The sequence below is a fragment of the Oryctolagus cuniculus genome, chromosome 16, assembly GCF_964237555.1.
Source record: "Oryctolagus cuniculus chromosome 16, mOryCun1.1, whole genome shotgun sequence".
NCBI lineage: Eukaryota > Metazoa > Chordata > Mammalia > Lagomorpha > Leporidae > Oryctolagus > Oryctolagus cuniculus.
Genome location: NC_091447.1, coordinates 43,444,898 through 43,469,367, shown reverse-complemented (window position 1 = coordinate 43,469,367; position 24,470 = coordinate 43,444,898). Strand labels below are relative to the sequence as shown.

Genomic DNA, 24,470 nt, shown 5'->3' with positions numbered 1-24,470 from the left:
TATGTAATCATGATAATCCTGAACAGTTGATAGCCTTCCCCTGTTTTACAGATGAGAAAATTGAGGTGCAGAAAGCTTAAGTGATGTGTAATATAAGGAGAAGGAGATGTAGAATTCTAGCCCAAGTTGTTCTACTCTGCTACCCTTCTACAAAACCAAGGGTTGGCAAACACTGTCCCATGGGCCAGATCCCCCTGCCTATTTCTGTAAATGACATTGTATTGGAACACAGCCATGTTTGGTCTTTTAGGTGCTGTCTCTTTCCAGCTACAACAGCACAGTAGAGTTGTTGCTTCAGAGAGCACACAAGAATACTTCAGAAATTTCATGTAAAAGTAGAATTAAAGGTAAGTTAACTTTGGTGCAAAAAATTTTGAAATCCATGCATAGTTTTTTCAGGATATGGATGTTCTATGAACTTCTTCAAGTGCCCTTGTCTGGTTCACAAAGCCACTTTGCCTATCTTTCTGGCCCTTTACAGAAAAAGTTTACTGACCCCTGCACTAAACCTTACCTTGCTTAGAGGTACTGCGAGTTTCATTCTTAGTGAGACATAAGACTTGGGCAAGAACAATGAAATAAATTCCCCATAATCTAATAAGGAAAGCAGAATACTAACGATAAGCCCTGAATGTTTAAAACCTTTTAGTGTTAAATTTGGAAAGACAGGCTGGGATGATTTAAATGTAGTCTTTTGTATGCCTGTGACTTTATGTATTATAACTCACATTTAAAAATCAATACTTACAAGAATTTCAGCTTTCTTGTGAATGTAAGTATAAATTACATTCTTGTTCTTTGTTTTGTTTTTGGTGACTAACATTTCAGTTGCATATTTGTGAGATTTAAATTGTTCCTCCAGTTGCGTTAATTAGCATTTGCACTAAAGCAGATTATTTTTTGCTTATAACATATAGCTTAAATTTTTTTAAAAGATTTATTTATTTATTTGAAAGTGAGAGTTACACAGAGAGAAGGAGAGGCAAAGAGAAAAAGAGATCTTCCATCCTCTGGCTCACTCCCCAATTGACTGCCACGGCTGGAGCTGCGCTCATCCAAAGTGAGAAGCCAGCAGCATCTTCTGGTCTCCCACACGGGTGCAGAGGTCCAAGGACTTGGGCCATCCTCTACTGTTTTCCCAGGTCATAGCAGAGAGCTGGATTGGAAGTGGAGCAGCTGGGATTCGAACCAGCACCCATATAGGATGCCAGTACTGCAGGTGGTGGCTTTACCTGCTACTCCACAGCACCAGCCCCAGCTTAAATTTTTAAAATCCATGATAGTAATAGAATTAAGATTAAGGGTTGTGGCTGGCACTGCGGCTCAATAGGCTGATCATCCACCTGTGGTGCCGGCACACCGGCTTCTAGTTCCGGTCGGGGCGCTGGATTCTGTCCCGGTTGCCCCTCTTCCAGGCCAGCTCTCTGCTGTGACCTGGGAGTGTAGTGGAGGATGGCTCAAGTGCTTGGGCCCTGCACCCGCATGGGAGACCGGGAGAGGCACCTGGCTCCTGGCTTCAGATCAGCGCAGCGTACCGGCCGCAGCGACCATTTGGGGGTGAACCAATGGAAAAGGAAGACCTTTCTCTTTGTCTCTCTCTCTCACTGTCCACTCTGCCTGTCAAAAAAAAAAAAAAAAAAAAAAAGATTAAGGGTTGTATTTTATGGAATCAGAGATATATAGCCTTATGGATGGGATATAAGATTCCTCAGATAAAAGATTCCTCAGAACTTTCTTTTAAAAGATTTATTTATTTATTTGAGAGGTAGAGTTATAGAGATGAAGAGGTCTTCCATATGTGTGGGGAGCAACTCGGACTATACTGTTACTGGAATTAAGACTTATTCTATGCATCTGCTCTCCCACAATATGGCGCTGGGAGAGAAGAAAACAGCTTCTACACAGCTGCCTCCAGTTCAGCCAATAAACTGTAGGACTTGCTCCTGATTGGAGGAGAGCAGTGTGCTCGGCGTGTGGGCAGCCGAGTTGGGATTGGTAGAAGAGGACTATATAGGAGGAGAGAGACGGCATGCACCAGGAACATCTAAGGGGAACATCTAAGGGAACATCTGTGCAGCCCCCGAGAGAGCCGGCCGGCGGTGTGCCGCTCCCCTGCGGAAGTGGGGAAAGTGGCCAGGGGGAACCGCCCTTCCACGGAGGTGGAAGGGACAGCAGCCAACCCGGGAAGAACCAGCAGCAAACCCGGGGAGGGCCGAGCAGACGAAAGAACAGCGCAGGGTCCTGTGTCGTTCCTCCACGAAGAGGGGGAGCGACACATATGCTGGTTCACTCCCAAATGGGTGCAATGGCCAGGGCTACACTGATCCAAAACCAAGAGCCAGGAGCTTCTTCCAGGTCTCCTTCATGGGTGCAGGAGCCCAAGCACTTGGGCCATCTTCTACTGCTTTCCCAGTCTATAGCAGAGAGCTGGATTGAAAGAGGAGCAGCTGAAACATGAACCGGTGCCCACATGGGATGCCAGCATTGCAGGTGGAGGCTTAGCCTACTATATCACAGCACTGGGCCTTCTTTTTTTTTTCAATTTTTGCAATAACATAATTTCAATTTATTTTATAATCACAGGCTTAATGCACTACTAAGCATAATGTTGAACAAGTAAAAAGTAGAAAGACCACTGTTTCACAGGAATGTACACGAGGGCTATAAATAACAATCAGATCATAAGATACTGCTTTCATTCTTATACCTTTTTTGTATTCTGTATTAACTGCCACGTATCAAAGAAGACATGATATCTGTCTTTTTGGCATTGGCTTACTTCACTAAACATGGTTTCCAGTTGCATCTATTTTGTTGTAGGATATAGGATTTCATTATTTTCTGTGGCTGAGTATTATTCCATGTATATATGCATAGCACATTTTCTTTATCCAGTCATCAGTTAATGGACATCTGTGTTGATTCCATGTCTTAGCAATTGTGAATTAAGCTGCTACAAACATGGGAAAGCAGTTAACTCTTTAATATGCAGATTTCATTTCCTTTGGGTAAATTTTCAGAAGTGGGGTGGCTGAGTGATACAGTAGATCTGTTTTCAGATTTCTGAGGAGTCTACATACTGTTTTCCACAGTGGCTGTACTAGTTTACCTTCCCACCAACAGTGTATTAAGGTATACTTTTTCCCACATCTTTGCCAGCATTTGTTGTTTATTGATTTCTGTATGAGAGTCATTCTAACTAGGATGAGGTAAAACTTCATTGTGGTTTTGATTTGCATTTCCCTGATAGCTGGTGATCCTGAGCATTTTTTCATGTGTCTTTTGGTCAGTTGTATTTCATCATTTGAAAAATGCCTGTTTATTGGCCGGCGCCACGGCTCAATAGGCTAATCCTCCACCTGCGGCACCGGCACACCGGGTTCGGGCGCCGGATTCTGTCCCAGTTGCCCCTCTTCCAGGCCAGCTCTTTGCTGTGGCCAGGGAGTGCAGTGGAGGATGGCCCAAGTGCTTGGGCCCTGCACCCCATGGGAGATCAGGAGAAGCACCTGGCTCCTGCCATCGGATCAGTGCGGTGCGCCAGCCGCAGCGACCATTCGGGGGTGAACCAATGGAAAAGGAAGACCTTTCTCTCTGTCTCTCTCTCTCACTGTCTAACTCTGCCTGTCAAAAAACAAAAAAAGAAAAAAGAAAGAAAAATATCTGTTTATGTCCTTTGTGTATTTCTTAGCTGGGTTGTTTGTTTTGTTGTTGAGTTTCTTGATCTCTAGAAAAGTTGGGGAAATGGTACAGAGGGTTCTTGTCTTCCCTCACCCAATTTCCCCTGTCGTTATCATCGTCTATAAACCATAGTTTAATTATGAGAAGTAAGAAGTTAACATTGGTACAGTGTTGTTGACTATAGTTTCCTCTGTGTATCCATGGATTTTTGCATTTCCTGAATTCAACAGCTGAAGTTCAAAAATATTTTTTATAAAGATTTATTTATTTGAAAGTCAGAGTTACACAGAGAGAGGAGAGGCAGAGAGAAAGACAGAGGTCTTCCATCCACTGGTTCACTCCCCAATTGGCTGCAATGGCTGGAGCTGCAGCAGTCCGAAGCCAGGGGCCAGGAGCTTCTTCTGGGTCTCCCATGCGAGTACAGGGGCCTAAGGACTTGGACCATCTTCTACTGCTTTCCCAGGCCATAGCAGAGAGCTGGACTGGAAGTGGAGCAGCTGGGACACAAACCGGCACCCATATGGGGTGCCGGCACTGCAGGTGGTGGCTTTACCTGCTACACCACAGTGCCAGCCCCCAAAAATATTTTTTAAAAAGATTGTATCCATGCTAAACATATATAGACCCCTTTTTTCCTGGTATTTATTTCTTAACAAAAACAATATAGCAACTGTTTACATTACATTAGATATAAGTATGCTAGAGATTATTTAGGATGTACATAAATTATATGAAAATATTATACCATTTTATATAAGGGACTCAAGCATCTGTGGATTTTGGTATTCTCAGGGGTCCTGGCACCAATCCCCAGGTGATACTAAGGGACAACTGTACCGGGTATATTTGAATGAAATTCACTAGTTTTCCATTCATGTCACTTTTCCTCCCTGGAATTTAGTCTGAATTCCACTGGGCATTTGGTTGTCATGTTGCCTTACTCTTTGCTAATCAGTGGCCACTTGTGCAATCTTTGCTTGCCTTTCATGGCCTACTGCTTGCACAGAGGACTGGCCAGTGATTCTGTATGTCTCTCAATTTGACTTTCTGATATTTTCTGGTATTAATTGAGATAGTCATATTTAAAGATGTGTAAATTTTCAGGAGAATGCCTTACGTACCTTTTTTAGTGCATCAAGTTGTGATAATTGATGTTACTATGTCAAAAAGTTTGTGAAAAAGTGGAATTAAAAGATAAGTTTATTTTGGTGCAAAAATATTTGAAATCCATATATAATTTTATAACGTGTATTTCCCATGAACTTTTGGAAGAACCTTCATATGTTACAATGGTATTAACCTTTTGATTACCTGGTTAAGATATTGTCACCCATAGTAAAATTGCTATTTTTTTACTTTATAATTATTAACTATTTTAGGGGAAAAGCCTTGAGTCTGTGCAAATATCTTGTTTCTCTTCAATCTTTTGCACACTAATTTTAAAATTCATCCAGTTAATGCAGTAAGGCAAGAAAAAGAAGTAAGAAGCATGCAATGGAGAGCATTGGGCTTTGTGGTGAAGATGCCACTTGGGATGCCTGCACCCCGTATTGGAGTACCTGGGTTCAAGTTCAACATCACACCTTGTTCCAGCTTCCTGCTAGTGTACAACCCCAGAGGCAGCAGGTGATGGCTCAAGTGCTTGGGCCCCTGCCACCGATGTAGGAGAGCAGAATGGAGTTCCCAGCTCCAGGCTGCAGCCTGGGACAGCCCTGGCTGTTGTGGGCATTTGTGAAGTAAATCAGCAAATGGGAGCACTCATTTTCCTTCTGCTTCTTCTTAAATAAATAAATCAATAGATAAATAAATAAATAATTAAGCAAAAATTGTTAAAACTGCCTGTATTTACGGATAATTTGAGTTTACTGTATACAATCCCCCAGAATCTGTAAAAGAGAAAAGAAAAACTTCTAAAATTAATAAGTGAAATTTAGCAAATTTGCAGAGCACAAGGTCAATCTAAATTTAATTGTATTTCTCTATACTGCAAATGAACTCTTGAAGTCTGATTTTTTTTTTTTTTTAGGTACCATTTATATTTACTCGTTTTTACTTATTTCAATGGCAGAGAAACTCAAAGAGATTTCCCATCCACTGGTTTACTCTCCAAATGCCCACAACAGCCAGGGCTGTACCAGACCAAAGCCAGGACCCAGAAACTCAGTCCAAATCTCCCCCATGAGTGATAGGCACCCAAATACTTGAGCCATCACCTGCCACTTCCCAGGGTACACATTAGCAGGAAGCTGGAATCAGAAGCAGAACCAAAACTTGAACCCAGGCACACACAAGTAGCATCTTACTCTCCCTACCAAATGCCTACCCCAAGATACCATCTATAAGAAGTACCCACACACACAAAGAAATGAAATATAAACCCAGTATTACATGCCTATATGATATAGATTAATAATACAAATGTAATATATATTGCATGAACAAGTACTCCCTAGGATTTTGATTCAGGGAGGAAGCAGTCACTTCAGGCATCAGTAGCTGTGGCTATGAAAACATGAAAGGACCCATCTGGCACATTTCTAGGCAAGACTTGTGAGGATGAATCTGAGGGGAATAGAGCCTTGGTGTTGTAATGATGCGTTTCCTGAAGGCTTTCAGGCCTTATTGATCCAATTTTTAAAGAGAAACAGACTTTAAAATAACTGAAAGCCACAAAAAGGCTTCTGAATGCTCTTACGCTTTTCAACATGAGTGAAAGCAATATTTAATGCACATTTAGAGTAGTATTGATTTTTTTAAAGCAGTATCTTGTTACTGTGATACCATCACTTTCTTAGACATTTCTTCTCTCTCTCTCTTTTTTTTTAAGATTTATTTATTTGAAAGGCAGAGTTACAGAGAGGCAGAGGCAGAGAGAGATCTTCCATCTGTTGGTTCACTCCCCAAATGGCCACAATGTGTGGAGCTGGGCCAATCCAAAGCCAGGAGCCAGGATCTGCTTCCTGGTCTCCCATGTGGGCGCAAGGACCCAAGTTCTTGGGCCGTCTTCCACTGCTTTCCCAGACCATAGCAGAGAGCTGGATCAGAAGTGAATCAGCCAGGTCTCAAACCAGTACCCATATGGGATGTCGGCACTGCAGGTGGCGGCTTTACCCACTATGCCACAGTGCCAGCCCCAACATTTCTTCTTTTATATATTGGTTACCAGTTATTTTTCTTTACACTAAAGTAGTACTGCAATGTAACTAAAAATTTATGTGCTCATTAATCTAACTCAGAACTCTGAAAATGTTCGTAATTTGAACTGCATTCAATCAGGGAAGATAAGACCAAAACTGGAAGTTTCCATTTCCTTAGGAAAGACCCTTCAGAGTTCACAAGATATCTTATTTTTTGCTGTAGATAATATACATAGGCAGGCATTTAGCCTGGTGTTTAAGATACCAGTTAAGATGCTCATGCCATACATCAGAGTGCCTGTGTTCAATTCCCTGCTCTGGCTCCTGACTTCAGCTTCCTGATAATGTAGGTGCTAGGAGCTAGCAGTTGTGACTCAAATAATGAGGTTACTGAATTGGGTTCCCGGCTCCAGGCTTCCAGCCTTCCAGCATAGCCCAGCCTCAGATGGTGTGAGCACTGGAAAAGAGGCCTTTTTAGAGAACTACATTTTTTTTAACATATACTAGATATTTTAAATGTTTACTGTCCTCATGGCCATTCTTTAAGAAATAATCAGCTTCCTTGCTATCCAGATGGGAATCTGAGGCTTTCCGAGAGTGAATAAGTTGCTTGAACTTACATAGATAATGTAGGCAGATACAGAATTTTCAAGTGCCAAGTTCAGAGTTTCTGGGACCTCCCCTGTCTGCCTCACATGCTTCAGTAGCAAAGGCCCAGTGTCTTTCTAAGGAATACTTAAACACTTGATGTTTCAGCCTTGTTTTGTATTCTTTGTCAAAGAGGAAACAAATATAGTATCTTGACCAAGTAGAGTCTTCACTGTTTGTAATCAGTGTTATTATTTTGCTGGGAATGAGGATCAGTTATGTTGTATAATCCACATATTTACATTTTGAATGTCTTCTCTGATGTCCTTGAAGTCGTGAGCAATTTCACCTTTCCTTTATTGTAGTTTAATGCCTGTTGTGAGGTTATTTGAACAAAATTTCTTTTTTTTTTTTACTATCCCAACAATTTACTAGAATTTATACATAATTTATACAGAAATTTAAGTGTATTCAACCATAAAACTCAGGCTCATTTCCTGCCCATGTGAAGAGGAAAACAGCAAAGTTTATGTATGTAGATAACTTTTATAGTGCAAAGTACAATCCTTGACAGCTTAACAGTTGCCATGTAGGCAAATGTTACAGTTTAACAAGAAGTTAATTTGAACAATGTTAAAAATTTTGAGCGTTTTTTGTTTGGCTAAGATAAATTTTGCAAAATACAATATAACTTAAGCTTTCATGTGTGTTTCCTAGATTTTATTAGTGTTCCAAATTGTGATTTTTTTTATATGACTTGTTAATTATTGTTTTATAAAACTAATGTGAATAACTTTTCTCCATTAGAATGTGAAACATGTTGCAGAAGCATTCAAGAAGTAGCTGAAGAAGGAAGAAGTGCCACTGCCTATCAGAAAAGCAAAACAAAACAAAACATGGGAAACACAACCACCAAATTCCGTAAAGCACTCATCAGTGGTGATGAAAACCTGGCCTGCCAAATATATGAAAACAACCCTCAGCTGAAAGAATCCCTTGATCCAAATACATCTTACGGGGAGCCCTACCAGCACAATACCCCACTGCACTACGCTGCTAGACATGGAATGAACAGGATATTAGGGTGAGTATTGCTATAAAGCAAATAAAAACTAGTGAAAGGGAAAAATGAAAAGTGGTCTTCGTGAAGAGATACAGAGGTAAGTGTGTGTTTTATAGTGCTGTATAGAATTAAATTTTCTAAAGTTGAATATGCCTGTTTTTTATTGGGTTTTCTTTAGTATGATTTTCTTTATAAAACTAAATTAGGTCAAAGGTTTTATAGTGAGGTAGGTTCACCTGTTCTTGTGGTTGATACTGGGTATGTTTCATAGTATGAATTCCTGATAATTGTATAGTATTTAACTTACAGCATTTATATTTTTTAATGATTTATTTATTTGAAAGTCAGAGTTACAGAGAGAGAAGCCTTCTATCTGTTGGTTCACTCCCCAATTGGCCGCAAAGGCCAGAGCTGCACCGATCTGAAGCCAGGAGCCAGAAGCCTCCTCCGGTTCTGCCCATGCAGGTGCAGGGGCCCAAGGACTTGTGCCATCTTCTACTGCTTTACCAGGCCATAGCAGAGAGCTGGACTGGAAGTGGAGCAGCAGAGTCTCGAACTGGTGCCCACATGGGATGCTGGCATTGCAGGCAGCAGCTTTACCCGCTACGCCACAGTACCAGCCCCAAGCATTTATATTTTTAAAAAGTACTGTCAGCTATGAAAAAAAATTGCAGGGCATAGTGAATGCCGACGGCAAGGTTCTGAGCTCTGATGAGCTCTTTTAAGTTGAAAAAACAGGTGTTTGCCTTGTCTAGTCTGAATCAGGTTTCTGATTAGATAAGAATCTAATTACGTGGAAGTTATATTTGATATTTGCTAGCTTATAAAATGAAAGAAACAGTTTAGAACAAAGATGTTTCCAAAACAAGTTAATTTTTTTCAAAATTGATCATATAATTGTGAAAGTCCGATATTAGTAAAGAGAAATACTTCTTTGCTTATAGAACGAAATGTAATTCTTAAACCAATACATTAGAGCTCTTTAGAACTTGATTAAAGAAAAAAACAACTTACCTTTCCATCTTGTTTTTATTTCTTCAGTTTACAAATTGTTGTTCCAGTCAAGCTGCTCCTTTCAGTATCCCCGAAATATGCCATGGGTGTTGCCTGCCATGTCCATGCTGCTCTCTCTGCCAACAGTGACCTCCTTCCACACTTCCTGTCTTTATCTTTCTTACCTGAGTGTTCTTCATCATTTCATTGTATCACTTCTTTGCTATATACTACCTCCTTGTATTTTACTATTTGGATATCTTTACCTGCCTACAACTTCTTTTCAGGTGCCTTCTATGTATTTCTATCATCTAGCATAGTATCTTTTTTTTTTTAATTTATGTGAGAGAGTGAGAGAGAGAAAGATCTTCCATCTCCTGGTTTGCTCCCTAAATGGCCATAAGAGTCGGAGCTAGGCCAGGCCAGAGCCAGGAGACAGGAACTCCATGTAGGTCTCTCAGTTGGTGCACAGGGACTCAAATACTCATGTTTTCCCAGCACATTAGCCAGGAGGCTGGATCAGAAGCAAAGGAGCCTGGACTCAGCTGGAACTCTGAGATGGAATGCAAGCATTCCAAGCAGAGTGCGACCCATTGTGCTGTTACACCCACCCCTATAATATCTTACACAGAATAAATGGGAGTTTTATAATATCATTGCCTAGGAAATACTGTCATCATTGCGTTTTGTTAAATGAAAAAGATACCATAGATAATTTAGTTTATCTAGTCCCATGACTTTATCAAGAATATTTGACTTTTATAGATATTTCTGTTGTCTCACTTTTATATTGCACTTTTATTTTCATTGATCTAAAATACCTACTTAGAAGTCATCTCCAACTTAGCTAGTTTGAAATTTTGTAGTTTTTCTTCTAGAGCTGGATCTTTCCTTTGTTAATGACACCAACAGTTCCTGCTGATACAATAATGGCAAATGCTAATTTGAGGAATTACTGTTTTCTCTTTAATAAAGATTTATTTATTTATTTGAAAGTCAGAGTTACACAGAGAGAGAGAGAGGGAAGGAGGGAGAGAGGAAGGGAGCAAGAGAGAGAGAGAAGGAGAGAGAGAGAGATTGTAAGTGGAGCAGCCAGCCTTGAACTAGCACCTGTATGGGATTCTGGCACTGCTACACCACAGCTCCGGCCCTAGGGATTTCTATTTTCCATGCATTATTAGTTTTCTATTCACTATTAATCTACATATATTATCTCAACTAATCTTTATTACCTTTCTATGATGTAGTTTATTGTCTGCAATTTTAGGTGAGAAAATTGAGGCATGGTGAGTTTAAGCAACTTTTTTTTTTAACTTTTATTTAATAAATATAAATTTCCAAAGTACAGCTTATGAATTACAATGGGCAACTTTTCAAAACTCCCAGTTTTTTAAAGATTTATTTATGTATTTGAAAGGCAAGAGTTACAGAGAGAAAGAGAGATATCTTTTATCTGCTGATTCACCCCAAAATTGCCAGAGCTGGGCCCATCCAAAGCCAGGAGCCAGCAGCTTCTTCTGGGTCTCCCATGTGGGCCATCTTCCAGTGCTGCCCCAGGAGCATTAGCAGGGAGCTGGATCAGAAGTGGAGCAGCTAGGTCTCCAACTGACACCCATATATAATCCTAACACTGCAGGTAGAGACTTAACCTTCTACACCACAGTGCCAGCCCCAGGACTCCCAGTTTTTATGTAGCAAAGCTAGGTAACTGTAGGCTTTGGGCTCTTAACTACTATAAATATAGCCTCTTATCTCTACAGTCAAATCAACCTTTGTGTCAGGACTGCTTCTGCCACTTGTCTAGTTTCCTTCTCTGTAAAATGAATATTTACCTCCCTGGGCTTTCAGATCATTTGATGTGTTATGTGTCTCTTACGCTACCTGACATACAATGTACACTCCACAGTCTCTATTACTTCTCACCTCTATAATCCTAAATATCTAAGTTGTCCTTCACTTGCCCCTCTCTCTTATTCACCTGCTACTGCTAAGTTCACTAAGTCTTACATCTCGGTTTACTTCTCTCCATTCCATTGCCTCAAGATTGTCCTACTCCTGCTCTCAATACTTAGTGCTTTTGCAAGTCCATTCCCCTTCTTATCTCATGTTCAGATTAATCTTGCAAAACATAGCCTTTCAAATATTCTTCTATCATGAGAAAGTTATAGCAAGTGCCCTATTTGGTTTCTAAAACTCTGTACTTCTCTCCTTTTACCCTGTTAGACAAATTTCTTACTAGTCTTTTTATTTTTTTCAAAGATTTACTTATTCATTTATTTGAAAGGCGGAGTTACAGAGAGGCAGAGAGAGAGAGGTCCTCCACCCACTGGTTTACTCCCTAGATGACCATGACGGCCGGAGCTGCACTGATCCGAAGCCAGGAGCCAGGAGCTAATTCCGGGTCTTCCACGAGGGTGCAGGGGCCCAAGGACCTGGGCCACCTTCTACTGCTTTCGCAGGCCATAACAGAGAGCTGGATCAGAAGTGGAGCAGCTGGGAACTGAACTGGCGCCCATATGGGATGCGGGCATTGCAGGCAGTGGCTTTACCCGTTATGCCACAGCGCTGGCCCCTCTTACTATTCTTTAACATAATCTTGTCAATCACATTGTCTGATTGACCTTCCTCCTTCTCCACCTTTACGCATGCCGTGCCCTTAGCTTTATTACTGTTGTTCCTTGATTTTCAAATGTCTTCCTCTTGAATTACCTGTCCTTTAAGTCCTAACTCGCTTTCTACCTTATTCAAGCATTCCCAACTACTCTGACCTCAAGTATTCTTTATGTCCTCTGAAATCCCTGTGACTTACGTTGAAAGCCGTACTTCTGTTATTAAATTCATCTCCTCCACTAGACTGCCCGAAACTGCAAGTTCATTCCTTAAATGCCTGAAACAGCCAGACTGAAGCCAGGAACCTGGAACTCACTTTGAGTCTCCCACATGTGGCACAAACCCAGGCACTTGAGCCATTACTTGATGCATCCCAGGGTACACTTAACAGGAAGCTGGAACGGAGAACACCGCTGGGACTGAAACCCAGGCACTCAATATGAGATGCAGGTGTCCCAAGTGGCAAGTGCCCACTCTACAAATACAATTTATAGAATTGAAAAACATCATATAAGAACATCAGTTTGTCTTGTGATTCTTAAAATGTGTTTTGAGGACTGCTGTTATCTCAAGACTCAAAGAGTACACAAGGTCAAAACTATTTTTATAATAAAACTGAGTTGTTATTTGCCTTTTTCACTGTGCTGGCTTTGCAGTGATGGTGCAAAAAATGTAAGGTGAAAGATTGAGGAGTGAATCATGGCAGTGGCACAAGACTGTATTAGTAATCATGTGTTCATCACTGGTAGGCAGTTGCATTTAAAAAAGTGGAGTTAGTTTCATTTTAAAATATCTTTCATGAGGCAGTTAAATTACTAATTTTAATTAATCTGCATCCTTGAATAATCATTTTTTAAGATTTATTTTCTTTATTTGAAAGTCAGAGTTCCACAGAGAGAGGAGAGGCAGAGAGAGAGAGAGTCTTCCATCTGTTGGTTTACTCCCCAGATGGCTGCAACGGCCGGAGCTGCACCAACCAAAACCAGGAGCCAGGAGCCTCACCCAGGTCTCCCATACAGGTGCCGGGGCCCAAGGACTTGGACCATCTTCTACTGCTTTTCCTGGGGCATTAGCAGGGATCTGGATCTGAAGCAGCCAGGACTAGAACCACGTGGGATGCTGGCATTGCAGGCAGCGGCTTAACCCACTGCTGTACAACATTAGCCCCTGAATATTCATCTGTTTTATATTGTTCAGCTTCATACCAAAGGATGCCCATAGCTTGAAGCAGGAGCACTGGTGCAGTTGTTTGAGTTGTGAGTTGAATCACTTTTTTCTGGAATACCATTTTATGAATAACAGTAACAACAGAATTAACAGTGGGTGTTCAGATTTGGATACCTGACCAACATTTTCATTTTTTTTTCAGATTTTTGTTTTATTGTTTGCATATGAATTACATAGTGAATTTTTACACTTCAAAAAAAAACTTACTTCATTACATTTAATACATATGTAGGCTTGAATAAGACATTGCATTTCTTGTCAAGAAGAAAAACATTTGGGGAAGGGACTTAAAGTTAATTGCCAGTAAAGTATAGTATTAGTACCCTAAAAGATAATTAGTCCAGAATCATAAGCAAGTATGTGAATATGTATGTGTATATGTGTATATCAGGTAAACTCCAAAGACCAACATTTTCTTGAAAATGAATTAACTAGGGGCCAGTGCTATGACACAGTGGGTTAACGCCCTGGCCTGAAGCGCTGGCATACCATGTGAGTGCTGGTTCAACACCCAGCTGCTCCACTTCCAATCCAGCTCTCTGCTGTGGCCTAGGAAAGCAGTACAGGATGGCCCAAGTGCTTGGGCCCCTGCACCTGCATGGGAGACCTGGAGGAAGCTCCTGGCTCCTGGCTCCGGATCGGTGCAGCTCCAGCCATTGCGGCCAACTGGGTAGTGAACCATCAGATGGAAGACCTCTCTCTTTCTCTCTCTGCCTCTCCTCTCTCTGTGTAACTCTGACTTGCAGATAAATAAATAAATCTTTAAAAAAATTGTTTGGAAAACTTTGTATTGTTTGAGTTTGTTTCCTAGTATTTAGAGACTTTTCTAATGGGACTGGAAGTTAATCAAACTAATGTAACTTTGTAATTTTGTCTTATATTATAAAATGGAATAACATTTAGAAGATCTGCATAACTCAGGAATTCAATATTTTTCAGAAGATGAGTATATGATTTTTAAAAATTATGTGTGAGTAAAATATTTAAAATGTAAGAGCAGTGTAACAGTACAAAATGTTTACTGATAATGACTGCAGGTAGTATATTGCAACTAACTTTTAAGAAATGACTACTTGTTCGAATTTTTGGTATAGTATCAAATATGAAGATTAAGAATAAAAAGGCTATTTTAAAATATTCCTCCCTTTCCTAACTATATAAAGTTTGGATTGTCTTCTTGTTTCTTTACTCCTACTAAAACAACGTATTATCCAATGTGAGTATAACTGTCTTCTGTTAAGCCAGACAATAAAAGAGATTTGTAAGCTTGAAGAATAGTGCCACTCTTTTCACTTAAGTTTTTAAAATGTAGTTATTTTTTTCTTTAAAATGTTATATATAATTATGTTTATAAAAGTTGTATAAGGATTATATGACCAAAAAATTTAAGAAATATTGATCTGGTCAGTATTCTTGTTTCCTCTAAGAATTTTGGAATGTATCTCCATCATGTGATTGTCATTCTGTTGAATGAGTATTTAAATTTGTTTATTTATTTGAAAGGTAAGAGTGACAGAGATCTGCCAGCCACTGGTTCATTCCCAAATGCCTGCAACGGCTTAGTCTGGGCCAGGCTAAAGCCAGAGGCCAAGAACTCCATCCCTGTCTCCTACATGGGTGGCAGTGATGTCTCAAATAATTGGGTTCCTGCTACCCCCATAGGATGGATTGTGTTCTTGGTTCTCAGCTGGTTTTGGCACCGAGCCCAGCCCGGGGCTATTACAGGCCTTTTCCCAATAAGCTGTTAGATGAGAGCTCCGTGTCTCTGCCTCTCAAATAAATAATTGTTTAAAGACTTACAGAAAAAATAACTTTTAAAATTTTTTTTATTTATTTGAGAGACAGAACATTACCATTTGCTGATTTACTCCCCAAATGCTCACAACGGTGGGGCTGGGGTGGGGGATCAGGGCCGAAGCAAGGGACCCAGTCCAAATTTCCCACATTAATAGCAACCCAGCCGTAGGAGGCATCATCACTGCTGCCCAGGGGCTGCATTAGCCTGAAGCTGGATCAGGAGCCAGAGCAGGGTTTCAAACCCAGGCACTCCAGGACAGGACTCCTACTTGGCCAGCTGCAAAACCCTACATTCTCCTTTATTTACCAGCTTGGATTAGTTTTATGATTTGGCTAATATACTTTACACCCTATTTCATACTTAGGTTTTTACAACTTCAGCTTAAAATCTTCAAATATTTTCTTTCTTTTCATAATTGTTTAGAGAGCAGTAGCTCACAATTTCTGTATTAAAACCTTTAACATAGTGAACTAGAATCAGAAATTACCTTATTGCTCTTCTTCCCTAATAATAAACCCTCTAATTTGTTTGTATATTCTGTTTGACATTTATTTACATGGCACAGAATCATAAATCATGTTTTTACACAGCTTTATTGGTATATCTGACAAAAAAGTTATATATATTTAAGATAAACAATGTGATATTATGATATTCTATTTACATATACACCAATTACTACAATCAAGCTAATTAACATGTCCATAAACTCACTTAATTACCTTTGTGTGTGTGGTGAGAATACTTTAGATGAACAGTCAGCAAATTACAAGTAAACAACTTGTAGGGCTGGCACTGTGGCATAGCAGGAAAACAGCTGCTGCTTGCAGTGCTGGCATCCCACATGGGCCCTGGTTCAAGTCCCGGCTGCTCCACTTCTGATCTAGTGCTCTGCTATGGCCTGGGAAAGCAGTAGAAGGTGGCCCAAGTCCTTGGGCCCCTTCATTCGCGTGGGAGACCTGGAAGAAGCTCCTGGTTCCTGGCTTCGGATCGGCACAGCTCCAGCCGTTGCGGCCAACTGGGGAGTGAACCAGTGGATGGAAAACCTCTCTCTATCTCTGCCTCTCCTTCTTTCTGTGTAACTTCGACTTTCAAATAAATAAATAAGTAAATAAACAAACAAGTATACAACTTGTAACTAACTATAATCGCCATGCTATATATAGAGTTTCAGAACTTAATTCACCTTAAAACTGAAAGTTTATATCCTTTGATCAGCATCTCCTTATCTCCTCCACCCTTTAATTCCTGGCAACCACATTCTACTCTGTTTCTGTGAGTTCAGCTGTTACAGGTTATACATGTAAGTGAGATCATGCAGTATTTGTTTCTCTCTCTGGTTCATTTTACTTACTAATATGTCCTTCAGCTTCATCAATGTTTTAACAAGTGGCAACACTTCCTGGTTTGCTTTTTTTTTTTTTTTTTTTTTTTTTGACAGGCAGAGTTAGAGAAAGAGAAAGGTCTTCCTTTGGTTCCCCCCCAAATGGCCGCCATGGCCGGTGCACTGCGCCAATCCGAAACCAGGAGCCAGGTGCTTCTTCCTGGTCTCCCATGTCGGTGCAGGGCCCAAGCACTTGGGCCATCCTCACTGCCTTCCTGGGCCACAGCAGAGAGCTGGACTGGAAGAGGAGCAACCAGGACAGAATCCAGCACCCCAACCGGGACTAGAACCCGGGGTGCCGGCGCCGCAGGCGGAGGATTAGCCCAGTGAGCTGCAGCGCCAGCCTTCCTGATTTTTTTTAATAATGTATTTATGTATTTATTTATTTGAAAGGTAGAATGATATTGAGAGAGAATCTTTGATCTACTGGTTCACTCCCCAAATGGGCACAACAGATGGGACTGGCCAGCCAAAGCCAGAAACCCAGAACTCTAGCTAGGTCTCCCACATGGTTGGCAGGGGTACAGGTTCTTGGGTCATGATGCACTGCATTAGCAGGGAGCTGAGTCTAATGCAGGGTAGGTGGGACTTGAACCAACACCCTGATTATATGATACCATGGTTACAAGCAGCAGCTTAACCTAGTGTGCTGCACCACAAAGGTAGTCCCAGGATTTTCTTTTTTAAAACTAAGTAGTATTCCATTGTATGTATACCACATGTTCTTTATCCATCTGGCAATCGATATTTAGATTATTTTTATATCTGGGCTGGTTTATTTTTTATTTTTTTTAACTTTTATTTAATGAATATAAATTTCCAAAGTACAGAATACTGATTACAATGGCTTCCCCCCCATAACGTCCCTCCAACCCGCAACCCTCCCCTTATCCACTCCCTCTCCCCTTCCATTCATATCAAGATTAATTTTCGATTCTCTTTATATACAGAAGATCAGTTTAGCATACATTAAGTAAAGATTTCAACAGTTTGCTCCCACACAGAAACATAAAGTGAAAAATACTGTTTGAGTACTAGTTATAGCATTAAATCTCAATGTACAGCACACTAAGGACAAAGATCCTACATGAGGAGTAAGTGCACAGTGACTCCTGTTGTTGACTTAACAAATTGACACTCTTGTTTATGGCATCAGTAATCACCCTAGGCTCTTGTCATGAGCTGCCAAGGCTATGGAAGCCCCCTGAGTTCACTGACTCTGATCATTTTTAGACAAGGCCATGGTCAAAGTGGGCTGTTAGGAATAATGCCGTGGTAAGCACAGGAGCACAGATAGCTCTTCAATACAGAGATTTTATTTCTTTTGGATATATACCAAGAAGTGAGTTTAATGTATCATTTAGTTGTTATTTTTAATTTCTTTAGGTTTTTACAGTTTGCTAATCCTATTGTGAGTAACTCCTCCTCCTGCTGTTACTCTGGCCCAGGTCACTGTGTGGCAGCACCGACATGGGCCTTTGCAAGCCCTCTGACCCTCTTCCTCCTGTTCCAGATCCTTCTCTGTGCTTTCTTGAGGTCTTTTTTTTTTTTTTTTCTCCTACAGGTCATGTGTTGCAGTTCTACGTTTGGGTTTATTTTTCTTTCATAATCCAAGGAATCATACATCTTGTCAAAGCCAGTGTTCTTGCCTCCACCAAAATTCCTTCTGAATCCAAATACAAAGATGACATCCAGTGTGGTCTTATGTCTTTGATTAGGTCTTTTTCCCAAATTTCTGTCTTAGGCACTGCAGCCTTCACTGGTGAAAGACATCAATGACCATTTGTTTCTTCTGAAGTTGTTGGTTGGTCATGAACTTCCTGGTCCAGGGAGTTAGTGTATTATTCAGGATTGTCCTTGGATAGCCAGGGAGGAAAAGAGTTTGTTTGTTTGTTTTTTAAAGAACTTTCATATGTTTCCCTTAAGTGCTATACCAATTTACATTCCCACCAACAGTGTACAAGGGTTCCCTTTTCTCCATGTCTTTGCCAGCACTTATCTTTTGCCTTTTTGATATTTGCCAACCTAATAAGTAAAAGATGATATTGCCTTTGGATTTGCAGTTCCCAGATTAGTGATATTGATCACTTTTTATACCTGTTTACATTAGTGTATCTTCCTTGAGAAAATATCTTTAAATCTTTCATTCATTTGTTAATTGGGTTCTTTGTTTTTGCTGCTGAGTTACTGGAATTCCTTATATATTGGCTTTAAACCCTGTGTTGGTTTTAAACATCTGGGTTGCAGATGTTTTCTCCCATTCCATAGGTTGCCTTCTCACTTAGATTATTATTTTAAATTGTTAATTGCTTTTGGAATGAAGAATTAGCTCTTCTTTACACTTTCATGTCATATAGAATAAGAATAAATAACATTAACAGCATTAAGTAAAGTAATAACTCTATTTGATTATTTGTGTTTTAGACATTTTCATATATTTTACTATATTTAACCTTGCTTCACTTAGTAGATGGCTATTTTTTTTGAAGATTTATGTATTTATTTTGAAAGAGTTAGAGAGAAGGAGAGACAGAGAGAGATTTTCCATCTGTTGGTTCACTCCCCAGATGCCTACAACAGCCAGCACTGGGCCAGGCGGAAGCCAGGAGCTTCAACCAGGTCTCCTACATGGGTGGCAGGGGCCTAAATACTAGGACCATCTTCCGCTACTTTTCCCAGGCCATTAGCAGGGAGCTGGATCAGAAGTGCAGCAGCCAGGTCTTCAACTGGCGAACACATGGGGTGCCTGCATCTCAGGCAGCAACTTCTACCTGCTGCGCCACAGTGCTGGCCTCTGATAGCTATATTATTTATGCTGCCTCCTGAAACCTTGGGTGCCTACCTTCTGCTTAAGTATACACTCTAGTTCTGCTTGGCCTTATTCCTAGCATATGTCAGTGTAGGGGAGGTAGGTATGCATAGTCAAGAAACTATTAGCCAAGGAACTATTAGTCAAGGAACTAAAGCATCTGGGATAAAACCTTGATTTTGTCCCCATTTCCTTTATCTCTACGGGACCGCAATCACAGTGATCGTTTTCCTCTTCTTAGGCAGATAAGATGATATAGGAAGTTTACAGTTCAGCACGTGGTTGGGATCTGTCTCTCTCTGAACCCAAGAGCTGTGTATGCTATCACAGCACGGTGCCTCTTTCATGGGAAACCAGATGCATAGTAATAGTCACTGCTTCCTGTGACTGTAGTAAAAAGGTCATGGGCCCGGGATTCATTGTGTTATGATTTGGATATATCGTTTATTAGTTGTATCTCCTGGAGAACAGCTTCTTTTGCTTCTTTGGAAATATGTATAAATAAAGTATAAATATCAGTAGAGTCTGTCTTTAGTAAATATTTAATAAATATCAGTAGAGTATGTTTTTAGTAAAGACATAATAATATCAAGGTGTGTAGCCTTGAGGATTAGTTAAAATAGAGTTTCTGATTATTGATTTCGATGTTTTGTCTCTTTTATATTTCGGGAGTTCTTTCAAAAGAATTGAGTACAGGCCTCCCCTCCCAAGCAAACCCTGTGAAGGCAGGTATTTACTCTGTTTTCTTGAAAACAATGAGTGCTCCACCAATATTTGTTGCATAAAAAGATCTTAAAGGAACTGAAGGTGTAACTATTTAATACTGACTGGGAGAATAAGACAGTTATTGCAAAAAATGAAGGGACCACCATGGAATAAGAGATGAAACAAAATAGACAAGAGAAGGGGTTTCTGGGAAGTCAGAATTTGGTCTAGAGGAAGGTGAGGAGTCAGAGAGTGATAGAGCATTAAGAATTACCACTGGGTCCGGCCTTGTAGTGTGGAGGGTAAAAGCTACCGCCTGTGACACCAGCATCCCATACGGGTGCTAGTTCATGTCCCAGCTGTTCCCCTTCTGATCCAGCTCCCTGCTAATGTCCTGGGAAAAGCTTCAGAAGATGGCCCAAGTGCTTGGGCCCCTGCTACCAGTGCAGAAGACTTGGAAGAAGTAAACTGGCTCCTGGCTTTGGTCTGGTCCAGCCATTTGGGGAATGAACCAGCAGATGGAAGATCTCTGTCTCTCCCTGTCTTTCTGTAACTGTTGACTTTCAAATAAATAAATACATCTTTAAAAAAAGAGGGGCCCACGCTGGGGTGCAGTGAGTTAAAACCCCAGCCTGCAATGCCAGCATCCCATATGGCCACTGGTTTGAGTCCTGGCTGTTCCACTTCTGATCCAGCTCTCTGCTATGGCCTGGGAAAGCAGTTGAAGATGGCTCAATTCCTTGGGCCCCTGCATGCATGTGGGAGACCTGGAAGAAACTCCTGGCTCCTGGCTTCAGATCAGCTCAGCCCTGGCTGTTGTGGTCATTTGGGGAGTGAACCAGCGGATGGAAGACTTCTCTCTCTGTCTCTCCCTCTCTCTGACTATAACTCTACTTCTCAAAAAAAAAAAAAAATCCTTTTTTTTTTTTAATTAATTTATTTATTTGAAAGGCAGAGTTATAGAGAGGCAGAGAAAGAGAGAGGTCTTCCATCCGCTGGTTCACTCCCCAGCTGGCAGCAAAGGCCTGAGCTAGGCCTATCCAGAGCCAGGAACATCTTCTGGGTCTGCCACATGGGTGCAGGGGCCCAAGGAGTTGGGCCATCTTCTGCTTTCCCAGGCCACAGCAGAGAGCTGGATCGGAAGTGAAGGAGCCGAGACTTGAACCAGCACTGATATGGAATACCGGCACTGCAGGCAGTAGCTTTACACACTATACCACAGTGCCAGCCCCCCCAAAAAACAAAATCTTTAAAATGAATAAAGAAACCCTCTGAGCATTGGGCCCTTACCAGACACTGGCACCTTGATCTTGTCCTTCCAAGCCTCCAGAACTGTGAGAAGTAAATGTGATTTTTTTTAATGAAATAATTGCTTGCTGTTTATAAGCCATCCGGTTTATGGGTATTTTTGTCATAACAGCTCAAGCAAACTAAGATACTGTATAAATATCTGCCTTGTTATTTCCATGGCTACTTAATGACTTTCTGGTAGAGAAAGTTTTTCTCAATTTATACCTTGAGATTTATGTATTACTTGCTGTCCTTATATCAGGTGTCACCATCCTTATTAAATAAATATGTAGTAAGAGAAATAGGCCTGGGGGAGGGCAGGTATAGGGAGAAAAACTGCTATAATCCAAAAGTTGTACTTATGGAATTTACATTTATTAAGTAAAAGCTTTCTATTAAAAAAAGAGAGAAATAGGGAAGAGCAATAAAGGAAAAGATAGTTGGTATGGAATGCTTCCTGTTCCATCAGATATTGGTGTAGGTGCTGTGTTCATCTGTAAATTATCCTCACTATCTTTTCCTTCCTATCCCCCATCCCTTCTTTCATATCTTTTTTCCTCCCTTTCCCTTCATTTCCTCTTTTCTTTTCCATGTCTTTCCCTTTTTATTAGCAGCTACTATAAAAACATTCATTTCTTTTTCTCAGTACTGTTATTCTTGAATGGAGGTTTTTTTTTCAAGCTGTGAGAATTAGTCATTCACCCTCCTGTGACCCAAGCCCCATCAGTAGAAGTTGGATTACGAACTTAGAAGTAGAGTTTATTTTTTAAATTTGTTATTTTTCTGTGTATTTCCAGGTCAGAAAAAAAGTGGTTTTCAATCCTTCCTTTCCATTTTAGGACTTTTCTTTTTGGTAGAGATGGAAATCCAAATAAACGGAATGTGCACAATGAGACATCTATGCATTTGTTGTGTATGGGGCCTCAAATTATGATCTCTGAAGGAGCCCTTCATCCTCGCTTAGCGCGCCCCGCGGAAGACGACTTCAGGAGAGCGGATTGTCTGCAGATGATCCTGAGATGGAAAGGAGCGAAGCTGGACCAGGGAGAATACGAGAGAGCGGCCATCGATGCCGTGGACAACAAGAAAAACACAGCCCTGCACTATGCTGCCGCCTCGGGGATGAAAGCCTGTGTTGAGGTAAACTGTGTGTGTGTGTGTGCCGCGTGGTAAAGCTTGTGTCTTGGTCGTCTGGAGTGATCAGTGTGGGTTTCACCTGTCTTCACACTGTTTTAACTAAGCGTTTTTGTGCTTTTTGTCACTGTGAAAAACTCGGAGTTCCTTTTAAATTATGTTATCTCATGGTGGGAGAAAACTTCCACGGCCGGCTAGCCTTTGGAATAAAATGGACTCATTTTTTCTTACAGACATTGTGCAAAACTCTCACAGAGTCTGCTGTTAAACTGCAGTTCTTAGAGTGTTCAGTTTTCAGGGGCTAACAGGTGGTGTCATACTACATTGATGAACAGAAAAAACTTAGACTTTGTTCAGTAATGTAAATACTGTTTTTCTGAACATACTTCAGAAAACGAAAATCATTATTTTTAAACTGGCTGTAAGAATAACTGACTAAACAAAACCTAACATTTGTATAATGCCATTTAATTTTCATAGTGCTCACTGGCACCATGCATGTTATAAAGGTTCAGGCTGCATAAAAGAGTGTCACCAGATAAATGTTTTCGTAAAATTTAGAGGTCAGAATGTTGTGGAAAGAGCACTGGTTTCCAGTCTTGATCCTCACCGTGGCTATCTGCGGGGCCTGGCAGGAGTCACGCAGTCTCTGTGGTTGTCTCATCTTGGAAGGTTGAAACAGATAACCTCAAAATTATCTCAAAGTCTTCCTTTAGCAGCAATTTTCTGTTAGTCTGTGATTGAAGCAAGATATATCCTAATTTCAGTGTCTAACTTCTAAGATTAAAGAGATTATTTTTCCTATTTTTTTAACTCTTTAAGGACTTATAGTTACCTCTAGTTGTTGAAAATGTTTTACTTTTTGTGCATTTCTGTAAAGATAGAGTTGATGAAGTCATCATCTGACAATTTCATATGTGCATTTAATCATTTAAACGAATAGGTTCCTGTGACTCATTATTTATTTAAAACTTCCCCTTCTCCTTGTAATTACCATGTTCCACAAAACATAAAGTTAAAGCCCCTTAATCAGAGTGCTCCTGGGAACCTCCAGCTGTGTAGAATTGCGGTGGTACCTGTGTCTCTGATGCCAGCCCCTGAAAGCTTCTCTGCTATACTGATGATTGATTGACTTCCTCATATAGATACTCCAACAGTCTGCAAATTCAGCGTTTGCAAAACTGCAGCCAGACTTCACTGTGTGTTAGCTTCTCCTCATGACACTCTTATTTCTATTAATGATGCTACTATTATCCCTGTAACCAGTCTTGGTACCTGTTATCTTCCACTGTTTTTTTTTTTTTTTTTTTTTTTTTTTTTAAGATTTATTTATTTGAGGGGCCAGCGCTGTGGCACAGTGGGTAAAATGCCCTGGCCTGGAGTGCCGGCATCCCATGTGGGCGCTGGTTCGAGACCCAACTGCTCCTCTTCTGATCCAGCTTTCTGCGATGGCCTGGGAAAGCAGTAGAAGATGGCCCAAGTCCTTGGGCCCCTGCACCCACGTGGGGGACCCAGAGGAAGCTGCTGGCTCCTGGCTTTGGATCCAGGATCAGCAAAGCTCCAGCCATTGCAGCCAATTGCGATGTGAACCAGCAGATGGAAGACTTCTCTCTCTCTCTCTGCCACTCCTCTCTCTGTGTAACTCTGACTTTCAAATAAATAAATCTTTAAGTAAAAAAAAAAAAAAAAAAAAATTTATTTATTTGAAAGGCAGAGTTACAGAGAGGTATGGGTCGGAGTGGCTTCCATCTGCAGGTCCACTCCCCAAATTTCTCCAATGGCCAGAACTGTGCCAATCTGAAGCCAGGAGCCAGGAGCTTTTTCCAGTCTCCCACACGGGTGCAAGGGCCCCAGCACTTGGGCCATCTGCTGCTGCTTTCCCAGGCCATAGCAAAGAGCAGGATAGTGGAGCATCTGGGACTTGAACCAGAACCCATATGGGATGCCTGCACTGCAGGCCGTGGCTTCAGTAGAGTAGGAGTAGGAGTAGAGCTCCTTGTTTCTTTTGCCAGGCCTTCCTTTTTTACTCTGTGGCCACTCTAACACCAATTGAT

At 40.9% G+C, this 24,470-nt stretch overlaps 1 protein-coding gene and 1 pseudogene across 4 annotated transcripts in view; one reads left to right on the top strand and one right to left on the bottom strand.

The window, feature by feature from the left end:
* ANKIB1 (ankyrin repeat and IBR domain containing 1) overlaps positions 1-24,470 on the top strand; it is a 142,538-nt gene that overhangs the window by 33,839 nt on the left and 84,229 nt on the right. For 2 of the 4 annotated variants that reach the window (XM_070059821.1, XM_008261744.4), the window contains exons 2-3: positions 8,211-8,487; positions 22,122-22,422. In XM_070059821.1, the coding sequence (XP_069915922.1) occupies positions 8,300-8,487; positions 22,122-22,422 (489 nt within the window). In that variant the 5' untranslated portion in view covers positions 8,211-8,299. Of the gene's footprint in view, positions 1-250; positions 348-5,132; positions 5,305-8,210; positions 8,488-22,121; positions 22,423-24,470 lie in introns of those variants that run through there. The other 2 variants (XM_008261743.4, XM_051853355.2) reach the window with 2 other exon arrangements.
* On the bottom strand, positions 17,806-21,383 carry LOC138845879 (small ribosomal subunit protein eS24 pseudogene; annotated as a pseudogene).